The 18,312-nt window shown below is 41.9% G+C and overlaps 1 protein-coding gene across 1 annotated transcript in view; it reads left to right on the forward strand.

Moving 5' to 3' along the window:
• The first annotated feature begins 4,684 nt into the window (after nt 1–4,684).
• Gm15085 (predicted gene 15085) overlaps nt 4,685–18,312 on the forward strand; it is a 40,168-nt gene continuing 26,540 nt past the window's right edge. The window contains exon 1 of the mRNA NM_001122734.1: nt 4,685–4,776. Coding sequence (NP_001116206.1) covers nt 4,761–4,776 — 16 coding nt within the window. The 5' untranslated portion in view covers nt 4,685–4,760. The remainder of the gene's footprint in view (nt 4,777–18,312) is intronic.

An 18,312-nucleotide genomic window follows, 5' to 3' on the forward strand; every position in this document is an offset into this window, starting at 1 on the left:
CTGTTCAAAATCATGCCTAGAGGTGTGGAGATTTCCAGAGAGGGCTCGGGCTCTGTCTCTCCTGGCTTCCTAATTCGAGGAGCGAATTTAACCTTTCTAGCGCAGTGCCCCTCTATCCCATCAACCCCTCTATTCTAGAAGAGAAACTTTAAACATCCTGGCGTTTAGTGGTTATTGGATTCTGTGACAGTAAAATGGCACTTAGTTTTGAGTCAGGACAGGGGGCTTACAGAGTTTCCACCTCCAGCATCAAATAGCTGGACCCTAGGATTAGCCTTCTAGGAATCTGGGAATTACAATGCCAGAAAGGTATACCTTCCATTTTTTTTTTTTAGTGGTGGGTGGGGGTGCCTGAGAGAGTGTGTGGTGGGCTTCATTTCTAAATTTAGGGATAGCTTTCCAGGGCTGTTCAAATTACAGCGGTAGAAAAAATAGAGCATGAATATTTGTTCAATGGGTTTCTTTGATTGCTTGTATAAATCAGTATTGTCCCAAAACTAGATATATACTGCAATAATTCCACAAGCCACAGCTTAATCCTGCTGCCCTTCCCTGCCCAGGCCTTTCCTTCTTTCACTCCCTAAACATTCCTTGGCTATGCACTAAGCAGCACTTTGTTAGCATTAACAAGGGCTTCAAAGTAACAGAGTAAATGGGTGTGTGTGAGTGTGTGTGTGTGTGTGTGTGTGTGTGTGTATCTGTGTGCCTTGTGTGTCTTTGTCTGTGTATTCTGTGTGTATGTGGTTGTGTGTCTTTGTGTGTTTGAAATTGTGTATCCTGGTATGTTTCTGTTTGGGTGAATCTGTCTGTGAGAGTATGAATGTGAGCATGGCATAAAATATTTACAAGTTACATATGCTGCAGGAACAAGAGTGTCTGCACACTGGTGAGAAGGGAGTAAGTGACTGGAAACACAGAATTAAGAATACAGTCAGATCCAGAGCTAGAAACCGGAAGACACATAAGGAGTGAAAGAAATGGGGAGAAGATGCAGGGCATGGTAGCACATGACTTGAGTCTTAGCAGTGGTGAGGCAGAACAAGTGCATATTTGTGGATGTGAGCCCAGACTGAGCTGTCAGACAGACAGACCCTTTCTCCTAAAAGAAAAACAAAGATTAAAAATGAAGTGGTATAGAGGATTCCTATTAGAGAAAACAGAATCAGTACAGGCATGAGAAAAGAAGGTCTGACTAGAGTCTGACAAACAGCAGGTAATCTTGTCTCCAAAGCCATGTGCCTAAAGTAAAATTTAAATTTTTTACTTACCATGGTATTGTTTTTTAACAAGGTCTCACTGCAGGATATCTTCCATTGGGTCCTGAAGCATGGGATAATCTGAATGTAAGGCTGGTACAGTCTGTCTGGATCGGGTGCTGCCCTGGGTGTCAAATTCAGTGCTTTGGTGCAATCTAGTCAACCACTCTATGAAAAAGTAACTTTCCCGTCTTCTGAACAAGTTAAGACCATGAGTGGTTTTTATATATGTCGGCAGATTCTGGATACACAGCACAGGCTGGCCCTCTTTGTCTTACATTGCTGTGGTCTGCTGCCAGGGCAAGATTTTAGTGTCAGCCACCACAACAGGTTTGTTGTTCACTATGCTTTTGGTTTGTCCTTCCATAAAACGGATTGTAGTCTATTCCTGAGCCACAGAGAAAATCAGTTACTACGTACATTTGACTGGCCTCTTGGAGGAGCAGGAGCAAACAGTTTGAGGTCTAAAATGATCCCAGAGCAAGAGGTTGAGGAATAATTACATGCTCACTGTGCAAATAACCTAATTTTTCTTTTCTTCTCTGCCAGAATCTCTTGTGTGTGTGTGTGTGTGTATGATGGTGAAGGTATGGCTATATCTCTGTGTGCTTCTGTTAGTATGTGAACAGGTGCACATGTGTGTGTAGGAGTGCTGTTAGGTTTCTCTATTTCCATGTGGACGCTTACTGTTACCACTGACACTTGTTCATCAGGAATCCTCCTCATGTCTGCTGAGATCAGTCTCTAATAGGGACCTGGGGCTTAGCAGTCAGGCCAGGGTAGGTGTCCACTACAATATCCCAGGGATTCTCTGAGCTCTGCCTTCCCACATGAGGGAATACTGTTATAAATCATGATGCTCCACATATTATTTCCATATATTGTTTCTTTTGTGATTGATTCAGATGTCATGTGGCATGCTCTGGTGCATATATGTGTGGATTAGTGCATAAGGTGAAGGAGTTGCTTCATTATTTTCAAAATGCCATTCCCAGGGATCCAACATAGGTTGCCCAGTAAGGGAGCAACTACAGTGACTCACTGAGGCATTTCACTGGTCCTTGAGTGTGTGGTTTCTGCAGGGAATCTGGGCATCTAATTCAGGTCCTAAGGCATCTAAGGAAAGAGTTTAACAGCTGTTATATGTCTCCAGTTCTTTTGAGAGAGAAAACAAAGCCAGGAAAATTATTCTCATTTTGATTTCTAATCCAGCCAACAAGACATCAAGCTGGGTACACAGAAAATCAAGGGACCAGTTGTTGGGGGGAAAAGCATTCTTACTTTCAGGTTACACATTTCACGTAATTTATGCATCTTTCATTGGTACATTGAGAGTTTGGGAGCAAAGAACACTTACCCTATTACCATTTTCTGACCTTTAAGTTGAAATTGTGCTGCATTTGTTTATGTGTTTGTGTGTTCATTGCTTCGTTTATTTACCTCTTAATTTTTTATATGAAGCTACAGAGTGAAGGGGCAACCTGTCTTGAAACAATACTTTGGTCAAAAGCCTGTCCTAAAATCCAGTATTCACTGAGCCTGAATTCCAATGCAATCCTTCTGCTTCTGCAGTTTTAGACATGAAATTGTAGATATAATCTGCCAGGTAATGCTCATTCAGGGATGTGATAATTTCATTTGTTTGGATTGGTTTTTAGGAAAGTGTTTCCTTTAATGCCTGCTGGCTGGAGACACCCATTGTGGCTGAGGATGACAGGAAATGCCCCATTATTCTGCTTTTTACAGTGCTGGGATTTTGCATATACACAGTCCTACCTGGAGTATTCTTCAAAATAGCCAAACTGTTTTTTCAAAACTTTAATACCAGGCTCATGTAATCCACTGGAACATTAAATGATTGCTGGCTAGGCTGAGTTCTGGGACATAGTGTATGCTTGTAAGCATGAGAATATGAGTTTGATGCCCAGGAAAATGGACTGGAAGCCTAATAATATCCTCAAATATGTGTAGGTAATCAAATGTAATAAGGCTAGGTCAAGAAGATAAGAGTTATTTACATGGACTCTTCAGCTACAGCACAATTTCAGGACCAGACAGGAATATATCAGAAATGTAGATAAAACATGTACTTCAAATGTATAATTTCCTTCCAATTTGAATGGGAAGTACATTTAAGTTTAAAAATCCTCCAAGATTTGGTCTTAATTACCCTTTCCAATTATAAAACCATAGTCTTCATTCTATACTCCTTTAGGAACCCCTGAGTCATATCCTGATAGAACCTAGTGGGGATACCCCCACTCAATTCCCGATTCGGTGTGCACCCCAAAAAATCACGAAGGACCATCTTGCTGTAATTAGACTAGGTAGTTTAATTACAGAGCTCTGGACCCACATGCATCCCACACAGGAGATAAAGGATGTCGACCAGGATACTCAAAAGCTAGGGTTTTTCATGGGGTAAGGGGCTTAGGGGTCTGGAATTCAGCATATCGACACACTATTGGCTTATTCAAACATCAGCAGAAGAATTACATGTAAGTGCAGGGTGTCAGAGTTCTGTGAGTAGTTGACTCAGTTTAGATAGACCTGTTATGTCCGCACATTCCTCTTTATCTTTAAGGTTAAGCTGTTCCCAGGATTGTTTTAACTACGGGGCATACCTGGGTTTGGTTTTCTTTATCCTCAGCCCCAGGCAGCCTCTAGGTTGGCAAATAATGAGCAATTTCTGAGTTCGTTGTATGACTTACAGGTCTTGAAATTTCATCTTTCTTTCAGTCATGTTTTTTTCTCACCTCTGACACCACTTAAGTTTAACAATTCTTTCGGATTTGGTCTTAAGTACCCTTTCCAATTATAAAACCATAATCTGCATTCTATGCTCCTTTAGGGGCTCCTGAGTTGTATCCTATTTTTTTCTCACCTCTGACACCATATAGTTAAGAACATTTCCTCAAACAACAGGAATTGATTCCCAGCACATTGCTCACAGCCATCGATTCCAGGAGAATCGAGCCCTCTTCTGGACTGATAAGGCATCTGGCACACACTTGAGTCACAGGCAACTCAGAGGAAAATAACCAAAAAGATGTACTGAAAAATCAAAATGAAAAGAAATGAAACACATTGAGATTAGTGTGAACAGAATTATTTAGAGCCCGTTAATAATGATCAGGATTTCCCTAGTATACAACAGAGAATAGATTTAAGTAGCTGGTAGGAAAGCTTGTGGCATGATGAAGTTCTTCGAAGTTATCCAGGCCAGCTGTGGAACTCTGTGAAAATGCCCCTCAGGAGCAGAGTAGCAGGCATGTGAAGATAGCTGCTTTCCCCGCCCCTCACTTGGGATTGGAGGCGTGGTGTGTCCTGGCATAGGCTGAACTCTGGCCACTGAGCCTCTGCAACAGTGCAGGAAGGACAGTGATTGGAGGACGCCTTTAGGGAAGTGTTGAGAGCCTCAGGCTGGTCCGTGAAAGACACACCTCAGCAAGTGGATCTCTGTGCTTTGAGGTGGCTGGGACTCCCACAGGAGGTGGCAAAGTGATGGCGAACCATGAAGGTAACCAGTTCTCTCTAGTTTGAGAGTAGCAGCGCGACCCCTATCCCTGCTCAGGGTTCCCACTGGTCAGAAAAGGATGTTGACTGGGAGACCTCTGCATAATCCCGGTGGCTCAAAATGGCGCCTGGAGGTGTGGAGAATTCCCTAGAGGGCTCGGGCTCTGTCTCTCCTGACTTCCTCATTCGAGGAGGGGCTTTTAGACGTTTTGGCACAGTGCCCTCTACCCCATCAACCCCTCTATTCTAGAAGGGAAACTTTACACATCGTGGCGATTGATGCTTATTGGATGGGGCGACAGTAAAACGGCCCTTATTTTCAAGTGAGGACAGGGGGCTTGCAGAATTCCCACCTCCAGGATCACATACCTAGAGCCTAGGGATCGCCTTCTAGGAATCTGGGAATTAGAATGCCAGAAGAGTATAACAGAGGATTTCATTTAGGGGGATGTGGCTGGGATGGTGTGGGATGGGCTTCATTCATGGATGTAAGGCTAGCTTTCAAGGGATCCTCAAATTAAAACGCCAGAAAAAGTAGAGCATGAACATTTGTTGGATGGGTGTCCTTGATTGTTTGTATAAATCACTATTGTCCCATGCCTGGATATAGACTTCAATTATCCCACAAGCCACAGCTTAATAATGCAGCCCCTCCCTGCCCAGTCCTTTCCTTCTTTTACTCCCTGAACATTCTCACTAAGCAGCACTTTGTTATCATTAACAAGGGCTTCAAATTAACCGTGAAAATGTGTGTGTGTGTTTGTGTGTGTTTGTGTCTGTCTGTCTGTCTGTGTCAGTGTCTGTGTGTCTGAGGGTCTTTGTGTTCTGTGTGTGTGTGGGGGGACAGTCTCTGGGTGTGTTTCTGTCTGTGTGAGTCTGTCTATGAGAGTATGTATGCGAATATGGCATAAAATGTTTAAAAAGTTACATAGGCTGCAGGTTACAGGAATGTCTGCACACTGTTGAGAAGAGAGTAAGTGACTGGAAGCACAGAATTAAGAATACAGTCACATCCAGAGTTAGAAACAGGAAGACACAGAAGGAGTAAAAGAAGTGGGGAGAAGTTGCAGGGCATGGTAGCCCATGACTTCAGTCTTAGCAGTGGTGAGGCAGAGGCAAGTGCATATTTCTGGATGTGAGCCCAGACTGATCTGTCATACAGACAGACCCATTCTCCTAAAACAAAACAAGATTAAAAAAGAAATTATATAGCAGATTCAGAATAGAGAAATAAGAACCAGAACATTCATGAGAAAAGGTCTGACTAGGGTCTGACAAACAGCAGGTAATCTTGTCTCCAAAGCCATGTGCCTAATGTAAAATTTAAATTTTTTACTTACCAAGGTATTGTTTTTTAACAAGGTCTCACTGCAGGATATCTTCCATTGGGTCTTGAAGCATGGGATAACTTAAATTCAAGGCTGGTACAGTCTGTCTGAATCAGATGCTTCCCTGGGTATCAAATTCAGTGCTTTGGTGCAATCTAGTCAAGCACTCTATGAAAAAGTAACTTTCCCGTCTTCTGAACAAGTTAAGACCTAGAGTGGTTTTTATATATGTCGGCAGATTCTGGATACACAGCACAGGCTGGCCTTCTTTGTCTTACATTGCTGGGGTCTGCTGCCAGTGCAAGATTTTAGTGTCAGCCACCACACCTGGCTTGTTGTTCACTCTGCTTTTGGTTTGTCCTTCCAAAAAACCGATTGTATTCATTTCCTGAGCTACAGATAAAATCAGTTACGAAGTACCTTTGACTGGCTTCATGGAGAAACAGGAGCAAACGGTTTGAGGTCTAAAATGATCCCAGAGCAAGAGGTTAAGGAATAATTACATGCTCACTGCACACCTAACATAATATTTCCTTTCTTCTCTGCCAGAATCGCTTGTGTGTGTATGTAGGTAAAGGCGTTGTTACATATTTGTGTGCTTTTGTTGGTATGTGAACAGGTGCACATATTTGTGTATTTGTGCTATTAGGTGTGTCTACTTCCATGTGGAGGTTGTTACCTCTGACTCTTGTTCATCAGGAATACTCCTCCTGTCTTCTGACCAGACTCTCATAGGTATCTGGGGCTTAGGAGTCAGGCCAGGGTAGTTGTCCACTACAACATCCTAGGGATTCTCTGAGCTCGGCCTTTACACACTAGGGATTACTGTTATAAATCATGGTGCTCCACATATTATTTATGTATATTGTTTCTTTTGGTATGGAGTCAGGTGTCATGTGGCATGTTATGGTGCAAATATGTGTGGATTAGAGCATATGGTGCAGGAGTTTGTTCATTCTTTTCACAATGCCATTCCTAGGGATCCAACATATTTTGCCCAGAAAAAGAGCAACTACAGTGACTCACTGAGGCATTTCACTGGCCCTTGAGTGTGTGGTTCTTCAGGGAATCTGGGCATCTAATTCAGGTCCTAAGGAATCCATGGAAAGAGTTTACCAACTGCTATATGTCTCCAGTTTATTTAACAGACAAAAAAAAAAGACAAGATCTTTTAACAGAAAAAAAAGAAAGACAGAAAAATTATTCCCATTCCGATTTTCTAATCCAGCCATCAAGATATTAAGCTGCGTTCACAGAAAATCAAGGAACCAGTTGTGGGTGGGTGCGTGGGGGAAAAATTCTTACTTTCAAATAACATATGCATTTATCATCGGTACATTTAGAGTTTGGAAGCAAAGAAAACTTATCCTATTACGATTTTCTGACCTTTCAGTTGATATTATGCTGCATTTGTTTATGTGTTTGTGTATTCATAACTTCGTTTATTTACCTCTTGATTTTTTTTCTGTGAAACTTCATAGTGTAGGGGCAACCTGTCTTGAAACAATATTGTGGTCAATGGTCTGTCCTAAAATCCAGTGTTCACTGAACTGGCATTCCAATACAATCTTTCTGCTTCTGAAGTTTAAGACATGAAATTGTAGATATAATCTGTCAGGTAATGCTTCTTCAGGGATGTGATAATTTCATTTGTTTGGTTTGGTTTTTAAGAAAGTGTTTCCTTTAAAGCCTGCTGGCTGGAAACAACCATTGTCACTGAGGGTGACAGTAAATTCCCCATTCTTCTGCTTTTAACCGTGCTGGGATTTTGCATACACACAGTCCTACCTGGAGTATTCTTCAAAATAGACAAACTGTTTTTTTTAAAACTTCAATACCAGGCTCATGTAATACAATGTAACATTAAATGACTGCTGGCTAGACTGAGTTCTGGGACATAGTGCATGCTTGCAAGCATGAGAATCTGAGTTTGATGTCAAGAATAATGGACTAGAAACATAATAATATCTTAGAATGTTTGTAGGTAATCAAATGTAATGAGGCTAGGTCAGGAAGATAAGAGTTATTTACATGGACACTTCAGCTACAGCACAATTTCAGGACCAGAGAGGAATATATCAGAAATTTAGATAAAACATGTACTACAAATGTATAATTTCCTTCCAATTTGAATGGGAAGTACATTTAAGTTTAAAAATCCTTCAAGATTTGGTCTTAATTACCCTTTCCAATTAAAAAATCATAGTCTGCATTCTATACTCCTTTAGGAACCCTTGAGTCATATCCTGATAGAACCTAGTGGGGAAACCCTCACTCAATTCCCCATTCAGCATGCATCCAAAAAATCACGAAGGACCATCTTGATGTAATTAGACAAGGTAGTTTAATTACAGAGTTCTAGACCAACATGAATCCCCACACAGGAGATAAAGGATGTTGTCCACTAGGCTCAAAAGCTCGGGGTTTTCATGGGGTAAGGGGCTTAGGGGTATGGAATTCAAAATAGCGGCACATTATTGGCTTATTCAAACATCAGCAGAAAAATTACATGTACGTGCAGGGTGTCAGAGTTCTGTGACTTGTTGACTCAGTTTAGATAGCCCTGTTATGTCCTCACATTCCTCTATATTTAAGGTTGAGCTGTTCCCAAGAATGTTTTAACTAAGGGGAATATCCGGGTTGGTTTTTCTTTTTTTTCTCACCACCAGGCAGCCTCTAGACTCACAAACTACTAGCAATTTCTGAGTTCTTTGCATGACTTACAGGTCTTAAAATTTCATCTTTCTTTCTATCATATTTTTTCCTCACCTCTGACACCATATAGTTAAGAATATTGGGTGGGCTGTTTCTTCAAACAACACGGATTGATTCCCAGCACATTGCTCACAACCATGGATTCCAGGAGAACTGAGCCCTCTTATGGACTGCACAGGCATCATGCTCACACTTGAGTCACAGGCAACATGGAGGCAAAATAACCAAAAGGATGAACTGAGAAATCAAAATGAAAAGAAATAAAACCAGTTAAGAGCAGTGTGAACAAAACTATTTAGAACCCGCTAGTAATGATCTGGATTTCCCTAGTATACAACAGAGAATACATTTAAGGAGCTGGTAGAAAAGCTTGTGGCATGATGAAGTTCTTCCAGGTTTTCCATCACAGCAGTTGAACTTTGTGAAAATGCCCCTCGGGAGCAGAGTAGCACGCATGTGAAGATAGCTGCTTTCCCTGCCCCTCACTTGGGATTGGAGGCATGTTGTGGCCTGGCATAGGCTGAACACTGGCCCCTGAGCCTCTGTAACTGTGCAGGAAGGACAGTGATTGGAGAACATATTTACAGAAGTGTTGAGAGCCTTGGGTTGGTTCAGGGAAGACACACCTCAGGATGTGGATCTCTGTGCTATGAGGTGGCTGGGACTCCCACAGGATGTGTCAACCTGATGGAGAACAGTGAAGGTAACCAGTTCTCTCTAGTTTGAGAGTAGCAGTGTGACCCCTCTCCCTGCTTAGGGTTCCCACTGGTCAGAAAAGGATGTTGACTGGGAGACCTCTGCATAACCCCGGTGCCTCAAAATGGCATTTGGAGGTGTGGAGATTTCCTGAGAGTGCTAGGGCACTGTGTTCCTGTCTTCCTCATTCGAGGAGGGGCTTTTAGCCGTTCTGGCACAGTGCCCCTCTACCCCATCAATGTATCTATTCTAGAAGGGAAACTTTAATATCCTAGCTATTGATGGTTATTGGATGGGGCAACAGTAAAATGGGCCTTATTTTTGAGTAAGCACAAGGGCCTTGGTGAGTTCCCACCTACAGTATCACATAACTAAAGCCTAGTGTTAGTCTTCTAGGAAACTGGGAATTAGAATGCCAGAAGGGTATAGCACATGATTTTTTAGGGGGCATGGCTGTGAGCATGTGTGATGGGCTTCATTCATGGATGTAAGGCTAGCTTTCCAGGGATCCTCAAATTAAATGGAGCATGAACATTTGTTGGATGGGTTTCCTTGATTGTTTGTATAAATCACTATTGTCCCATGCCTGGATAGAGACTTCAATTATCCCACAAACCACAGATTAATCCTGCAGCCCCTCCCTGCCCAGTCCTTTCCTTCTTTCACTCCCTGAACATTCCCTGGCTATCCACTAAGCAGCAATTTGTTGGCATTAACAAGGGCTTCAAAGTAACAGAAAAATGTGTGTGTGTGTGTGTGTGTGTGTATGGGATGTGTGTGTCTGTGTGATTGCCTGTGTCTGTGTGTCTGAGGGTCTGTGTATTCTGTGTGTGTGTGTGTCTGTGAGTGTGTGCGACTGTCTCTGGGTGTGTTTGTGTCTATGTGAGTCTGTCTGTGAGAGTATGAATGTGAATATGGCATAAAATATTTAACAAGTTACATAGGGTGCAGGTTACAGGAGTGTCTGCACATTGGTGAGAAGAGAGTAATTGACTAGAAGCACAGAATTAAAAAAACAGTTAGACCCAGAGCTGGAAACAGGAAGACACAGAAGGAGTGAAAGAAAAGAGAGGTTGCAGGGCATGGTAGCACATGACTTGATTCTTAGCAGTGGTGAGGCAGAGGCAAGGGCATATTTGTGGATGTGAGCCCAGACTGAGCTTTCATACAGAAAGACACTTTCTCCTAAAACAAAACCAAAGATTAAAAAAAATGATATAGAGGATTCAGATTAGAGAAAACAGAACCAGGGCAGGCATGGGAAAGAAGGTCTGAAAAACTAGGGTCTGAAAAATATCAGGTAGTCTTGTCTCCAAAGCCATGTGCCTAAAGTAAAATTTTAATTTTTTTTATTTAACATGTTATATATTTTTAACATGGTTATCTTCCATTGAGTCATGAAGCAAGCAATAAACTGGATTCAAGACTGGTACAGTCTGTCTGGATCAGATGTTGCCCTGGGTATCAAATTCAGTGTTTGGTGCAATCTAGTCAAGCACTCTATGATAAAGTAATCCTCAGGACTTCTGAACAAGTTAAGACCTTGGGTGATTTTTATGTATATAGGTAGATTTTGGATACACAACACTGGCTGGCCCTCTCTGTCTTACATTGCTGTGGTCTTCCGCTAGAGCAAGATTTTAGTGTCAGCCACCACACAGGTTCGTTGTTCACTTTGCTTTAAGTTTGTCTTTCCATAAAGTGGATTGTATTATATTCTAGAGCTACAGAGAAAATCAGTTACTACGTACCTTTGACAGGCCTCTTGGAGAAACAGGAGCAAACATTTTGAGGTCTAAAATGATTCCTGAGCAAGAGGTTGAGGAATAATTACATGCTCACTGTGCAAATAATCTATTTTTTCTTTTCTTCTCTGCCAGAATCTCTTGTGTGCGTGTATGATGGTGAAGGTGTGGCTACATCTCTGTGTGCTTCTGTTAGTATGTGAACACGTACACATTTTTATGTACTGTATGTAACAGTAGTGCTGTTAGGTGTGTCTAATTCCATGTGGAGGCTAACTGGTACCTCTGACACTTGTTCATCAGGAATCCTCCTCATGTCTGCTGAGATCAGTCTCTCAGAGGGACCTGGGGCTTAACATTCAGGCCAAGGTAGTTGTCCACTATAACATCCTAGGGATTCTCTGAGTTCTGCCTTCACACAGGAGGGATTACTGTTTTAAATCATGGTGCTCTACATATTATTTCCATATATTGTTTCTTTTGGTATGGAGTCAGATGTCATGTGGCATGCTATGGTGCATATATGTGTGGATTAGAGCATAAGGTGCAGGAGTTGGTTCATTATTTTCACCATGCCATTCCCAGGGATCCAGCTTAGGTTGTTCCAAAGACAGCAACTACAGTGACTCACTGAGCCATTTCACTGGCCCTTGAGTGTGTGGTTTCTGCAGGGAATCTGGGCATCTAATTCATGTCTTAAGGCCTCCATGGAAAGAGTTTAACACCTGTTATATGTCTCCAGTTGTTTTAACAGAGAAAAAAAAGCAGGAAAATAATTCCCATTTTGATTTCTAATCCAGCCAGCAAGTCATCAAGCTGGGTACACAGAAAATCAAGGGACCAGCTGTTGGGGGGAAAAGCATTCTTACTTTCAGGTTATATATTTCAAGGAATTTTGCATAGGCTGAACACTGGCCACTGAGCCTCTGCCAGAGTGCAGGAAGCACAGTGATTGGAGGACGCCTTTAGGAAACTGTTGAGTCAGGGGAAGACAAACCTCAGCATGTGGATCTCTGGTCTTTGAGGTGGCTGGGACTCCCACAGGAGGTGGCAACCTGATGGAGAACCATGAAGGTAACCAGTTCTCTCTAGTTTGAGAGTAGCAGCGCGACCCCTCTCCTTGCTCAGGGTTCCCACTGGTCAGAAAAGGATGTTGACTGGGAGACCTCTGCATAACAGGGGCTGCTCAAAATGGCGCCTGCAGGTGTGGAGATTTCCCAAGAGGGCTCAGGCTCTGTCTCTCCTGACTTCCTCATTCGAGGAGGGGCTTTTAGACTTTCTTGCATAGTGCCCCTCTACCCCATCAAACCCTCTATTCTGGAAGGGAAACTATAAACAACCTGGTGATTGATGGTTTTTGGATAGGGTGACAGTAAATTGGCCCTTATTTTCGAGTGAGGACAGGGGACTTGCAGAGTTCCCACCTCCAGGATCACATACCTAGAGCCTAGGGATCGCCTTCTAGGAATCTGGGAATTAGAATGCCAGAAGGGCATAGCACATGATTTTTTTTTAGGAGGGCAAGTCTGGGAGAGTGTGGGATGGGCTTCATTCATGGATGTACGGCTAGCTTTCAAGGGATCCTCAAATTAAAACGCCAGAAAAAGTAGAGCATGAACATTTGTTGGATGGGTGTCCTTGACTGTTTGTATAAATCACTATTGTCCCATGCCTGGATATAGACTTCAATTATCCCACAAGCCACAGCTTAATACTGCAGCCCCTCCCTGCCCAGTCCTTTCCTTCTTTTACTCCCTGAACATTCTCACTAAGAGGCACTTTGTTATCATTAACAAGGGCTTCAAAGTAACAGAAAAATGTGTGTGTGTGTGTGTGTGTGTGTGTGTGTGTGTGTGTGTGTGTGTGTATGGGGTGTGTGTGTCTGTGTGAGTTTCTGTGTCTGTTTGCCTGAGTCTGTGTGTGTCTGTGAGTGTGTGCAACTGTGTTTCTGGGTGTTTTTGTGACTGTGAGAGTCTGTCTGTGAGAGTATATTTTTGAATATGGCATAAACTGTTTAACAAGCAACTTCGGCTGCAGGAACAAGTGGATCAGCACACTGTTGAGAAAGGAGTAACTGACTGGAAGCACAGAATAGAGAATATACTTATACCCAGAGTTGGAAACAGGAAGACACAGAAAGAGTGAAAGAAATGGGGAGAGGTTGCAGGGCCTGATAACCCATGACTTAAGTCTCATCACGTGTGAGGTAGAGACAATTAAATATTTATGTATTTGAGCCCAGACTGAGGTGTCACTCAGATAGATCCTGTCTCTGAAAACAAACAAACAAACAAACAAACAAAAAACCCAAAGTTTAAAAATATATGGTATAGAGGATTCAGATTACAGAAAACAGCACCAGACCAGAGATAGGAAAAGAAAGTCTGATAAGGGGTGACCAAAAGCAGATAATCTTGTCTCCAAAGCCATGTGCATAAAAGTAAAAATTTAAATATCTATATTTGAAGTGAGAGAAAGAGTGAGCATTAATTTCGTTGGTTTCCTTGATTGTTCTTAGAAATCATTATTAGAAGTTGTTTGAGGAGGAAGCGAATAAAGGCTCACTTTCTGGCCTGCAATATTAGTGTATTAATTTCCTTAACTAATGGCAGAGCTTTCAGTCTGATGTTCTTTGTGGTGTACCAAGCCAATATGAGAGTCTAAAGTTGGGCCTTGGGGATGGTATGGATAGATGAAGAGGTAGTAACTGAGTTGGGTGGTTTTTTGATTTTTCTGTTTTTTTGTTTTTTGGGTTTTTTTTTTTTTGTTGTTGTTGTTGTTGTTTAGAAAGGATCTTTCCTTTCAGACTGCCTATTGAGCACCCTTCAACCCCAGTTTCCCCCTTTTATTATGGTACTGGGTTCTGGGGCCAAGAGATCTAAAACATGACTAACTACAGGTCCCTGGTATCCAAGTCCATACTCTGCTTTCCAGAACACACATGCAAGTACATGGCCATATAGATAAGCACATACAAATAATTACAAAATAAATATATAAAAGGTCCAAGATGTCATTTTTATACTTGTCATTAATATTAATATCCCAAACTACATTATAAATCTTACTTAAGGTAAAAGGTGTTAAATATACCAGAATTGGATTTAAAAGCAAACACATGCCTAAAATTGTGGCTCTCTGTTCGCCATGTCTATCTTTTAGACAGTAAGACAAAAAAAAAAAAAAAAGGCCTAGTTCAGAGTTCTGTGATATTCTCTTGCACTTCCAAGACAGCCTAACAGATGTCCTCAACTATAGTCACACAAAGATGTATGGAGTGTACACTATTAATTTAACACTTGGCACTCTAATATGTGAGCAATGCTGTCTTCTTAAATTTACAATTATCTAGTTAAGAAAGACACTAAGGAAATCTGTAGAATCCCCATTTTAAAGGCTTCTGGAAGTAAGTATAGCTTGAATCTCAGAGAGTGAGAGGAACCTGTTACTTAACTTGTCTCCACCCATCACAGGTGATGACACCCAGGGTCTCCCATGCACTGGATCAAGACTCATGAATTTTCCCCCATCTCCTCTGTCACATTCTTTAGAGTGTCCACTGTATGAAGTACTTTCTCAGTTGTGATTCAGTGTGTAGAAAACTTGTCTTGTTTTAATATTTTGTAATTATTGAATAATGCTCTCACAAAATTAATGCTTTCAGATAAAAATATTAATACAATTTACAAGCCAACGAGGGTCCAAAGTCTAAAATTTCTTTGCTTGAGTTTTTAATAAATGTTGTATGGGATCATTCCTGTATAAAAATGGAGAGCACACACCTGGAGATGTAGTTAACCTTGTACTTTACATGCCTAACACAGATAAACCCCTGCATTCAATATAATGGCACATGCTTATAATCCCCTTCCAGTAATGGAACTTAGTGGGTGTAGGTCTGAATGTTGTATTCACAAGACCCTCAGTTTCAAACTCCAGGTCCACAGAGAGATTGTTTTCAGGCTCTTCATAAAAGACTGGACGTGGAGGCTCACCCTGTAGCCAGAAGACTGGGGCAGGTGAAACAGGTTTATATAATTTTGAGTAAAGTCTGAGCTGCAAAGTGATACCTGGTCTCAATGATGTACAAAACATACACTTTTAAAAACAGGGTTCTTTGGTTTTGCTTTTGCTTTTCTTTTTAAATGACCATAGTATGGCTTGTAAAACAACATCTTGCCAATCCAAATCTGTGCTCCTTTGGATGCTGTGGCTACGGTGATTTGGGCACAGCAGTTGTAGGATCCATGACACTAGGTACATATGTAGCAGAGGGTGGGCTTATCTGATATCAATGGGAAGGGAGGCCATTGGTCCTGTGGAGGTTTGGTGCCCCAGTGTAGGGGGAAGCTAGATCTGTGAGGTGGGAGTGGGTGAGTATGTGGAGGAGCACCCTCATCAAGTCAAAGGAGAGTGGGGAGAGGGGGGAGGTGGAGTTTGTGGAGGGGTAACAGGGAAGGGGGATGCATGAAAGGGACAATAAAAATGAAATAAAATGAAACAAAATAAAATAAAAACAGGAGAACTGTCAAAGGCCTGTATTTGTAAACTGTGTTTGTTAAGAAGTAGGGTCCAGCTTAGTTGGCAGAGTGCTTGACCAGCATGCACAAAGTACTGAGTTTGATCCTCAGCACAACCAACCACCATGAAAAGCAGCTTGCATCCAAGACAGCTTGGATGCTGGGAAGTGCTTGCTGATGTTAACTTGATATGGCTGTCTCCAGAAAGACTGTTCCTGAACCTGACTGATACAGAGGTAGATGCTCACAGCCAGCCATTGGACAAGTTTGGGGTTTTCTGATGGAGGAATTGGAGAAGTGATTCAAGGAGCTGAGGGGTTTTCAGCCCCATAGAGGGAATAACAGTGTGAACAGACCAGACTCCCCCCCCCACCCGCCCCTGAAGCTCCCCGGAAGTAGACCACCAAGCAAAGAATACACATGGAGGAACCCATGTTGCTGGTCACATATGAGGCAGAGAAGGATGAGAGGTCTTTGGGCCTGAGGCTGTTCATTGCCCTTGTGTAAGGAAATGCCAGATCAGGAAGAAAGGAGTGGTCAGGTGGGTGGGTGAGCACCCTCATAGATGCAGGGAGAGTGGAGATGGGATAGAGCATTTCAGAAGGGGAGACAGACCCAGAAAGGGGAAAATATTTGAAATGTAAATAAAGAAAATATCCAATAAAAAATGGGATACAGCTCTAAACAAGGAGTTTACAACTGAGGAATCTCAAATGGCTCTGAGAAACACCTAAAGAAAATCTCAACATTCTTAGATATCAGGGAAATGCAAATCAAAAAGACCATGACATTACACCTCACACCAGTCAGAATTGCTAAGATCAAAAACTCAGCTGACCTGCATGTGCAGCAGAGGATGGGCTAGTAGGATGTCCATCAATGGGAGGATAGGCCATTTGTCCTTTGAAGGCTCTATGCCCCAGTTTGGGGGAATGACAGGACCAGAAATTGGGAGTGGGTGGGTTGCTGAGTAGGGGGATGGTGTTTTTTGGAGGGGAAACCAGGAGAAGAGAAAACTTTTGAAATGTAAATGAAGAAAATATCCAATAATAAAAACTCTCAGCTAACAGCAGATGTGGGTGAGGATGTGGAGATAGAAGAACACTCCTTCATTGCTGGTGGGATTGCAAGCTAGTACAACCCATATGGAAATCAGTCTGGCGGGACCTCAGAAAATAGGACATAGTAATGAAGATCCAGCTATACCACTCCTGGCCATATACACAGAAGGTGCTGCCACATGTCATACGGACACATGCTCCACTATGTTCATTGCAGCTATATTTATAGTAGCCAGAAGCTGGAAACTGCCCAGATTTCCCTCAACAAAGAAATGAATACAGAAGATCTGTACCCCATTTTTTAATAAGGTTATTTGGTTCTCTAGAGTCTAACTTCTTGAATTCTTTGTATATTTTGGTTATTAGCACTCTATAGAATGTAGGGTTGGTGAAGATCTTTGGCCAATCTGTTGGTTCCCGTTTTCTCCTTTTAACAGTGTCCTTTGCCTTTCAGAAGCTTTTCAATTTTATAAAGTCACATTTTCAATTGTTGATCTTAGAGCCTGAGCCATCAGTGTTCTGTTCAGGAAATTTTCCCCTGTGCAGATGTGTTAGAGGCTCTTTCCTAACTTTTCTTCTATCAGTGTATCTGGTTTCATGTGAAGGTCCTTGATCTACTTGGACTTGATCTCTGATCCTGTATCTTCTCCTATTTTTAGTTAGACAGGATCTGTCTGCATAGCACCGGCTGCCCCTTGTTTTCCTTTTCTCGTTTCTGCCCTCTAATGTCAGAATTTGTTACTGTAAGCCACCAAACCAGGAAGTTGGTGCTTTGTGTTACCTTTATCTCCTATGAAATGAGTTGTGTGCTGTTCCTGGGTCACAAATAATATACCGTAATTTTCACAGGCCACATGGATACATTTGAGAAAAAAAGTTTTCTGTTAAAAAAAAACTATTTCAATTTCATACCAATTTCATTTACTGTAGTAATCAAATACAAACTGCATAATGTGAGAAATTTTCTTTTGCACTTTTCCTAACAAATTGGTGTATGTGTGTGTGTAGACAAGTTCATTTGCAGGTGTATATATACATGTGTGTAAGCATGTTTGTGTGTACACGGTAGCTGTTACATGTGTAGGAATTCTTGTACAAGATTGAAAATACCCTAGAGGTCAAATTTGAGTCTTATTCCCCAGGAGCCATCTTCCTGTGTGTTTTGTTTTTTGTTTTTGTTGTTGTTGTTGTTGTTGTTTTGAAAGAAGTCTCTCCCTGAGACTTGGAATTTATTGATTAGGCTAGATTGACTGTCCAGTAAGTCCCAGGGCTTCTCCTGTCTTTTTTCCTTCTAAAAGTTCATAATTTATATACCCTTTGGTTCAAACATTTTCAAGTTTTCTGTTAATTTGCTTTGTGTGTGTTCAGGGCTTGTGTGTCATGTTACAGTGTACCTGTGGTAGTCAGAGTTTGACTTAGAGTAGCTGCTCCTCTCCTTTCAACACGGAGGTCACAGGGTCAGGCATGGCAAGAAC

This window comes from Mus musculus, chromosome X, assembly GCF_000001635.26.
Source record: "Mus musculus strain C57BL/6J chromosome X, GRCm38.p6 C57BL/6J".
Lineage (NCBI taxonomy): Eukaryota > Metazoa > Chordata > Mammalia > Rodentia > Muridae > Mus > Mus musculus.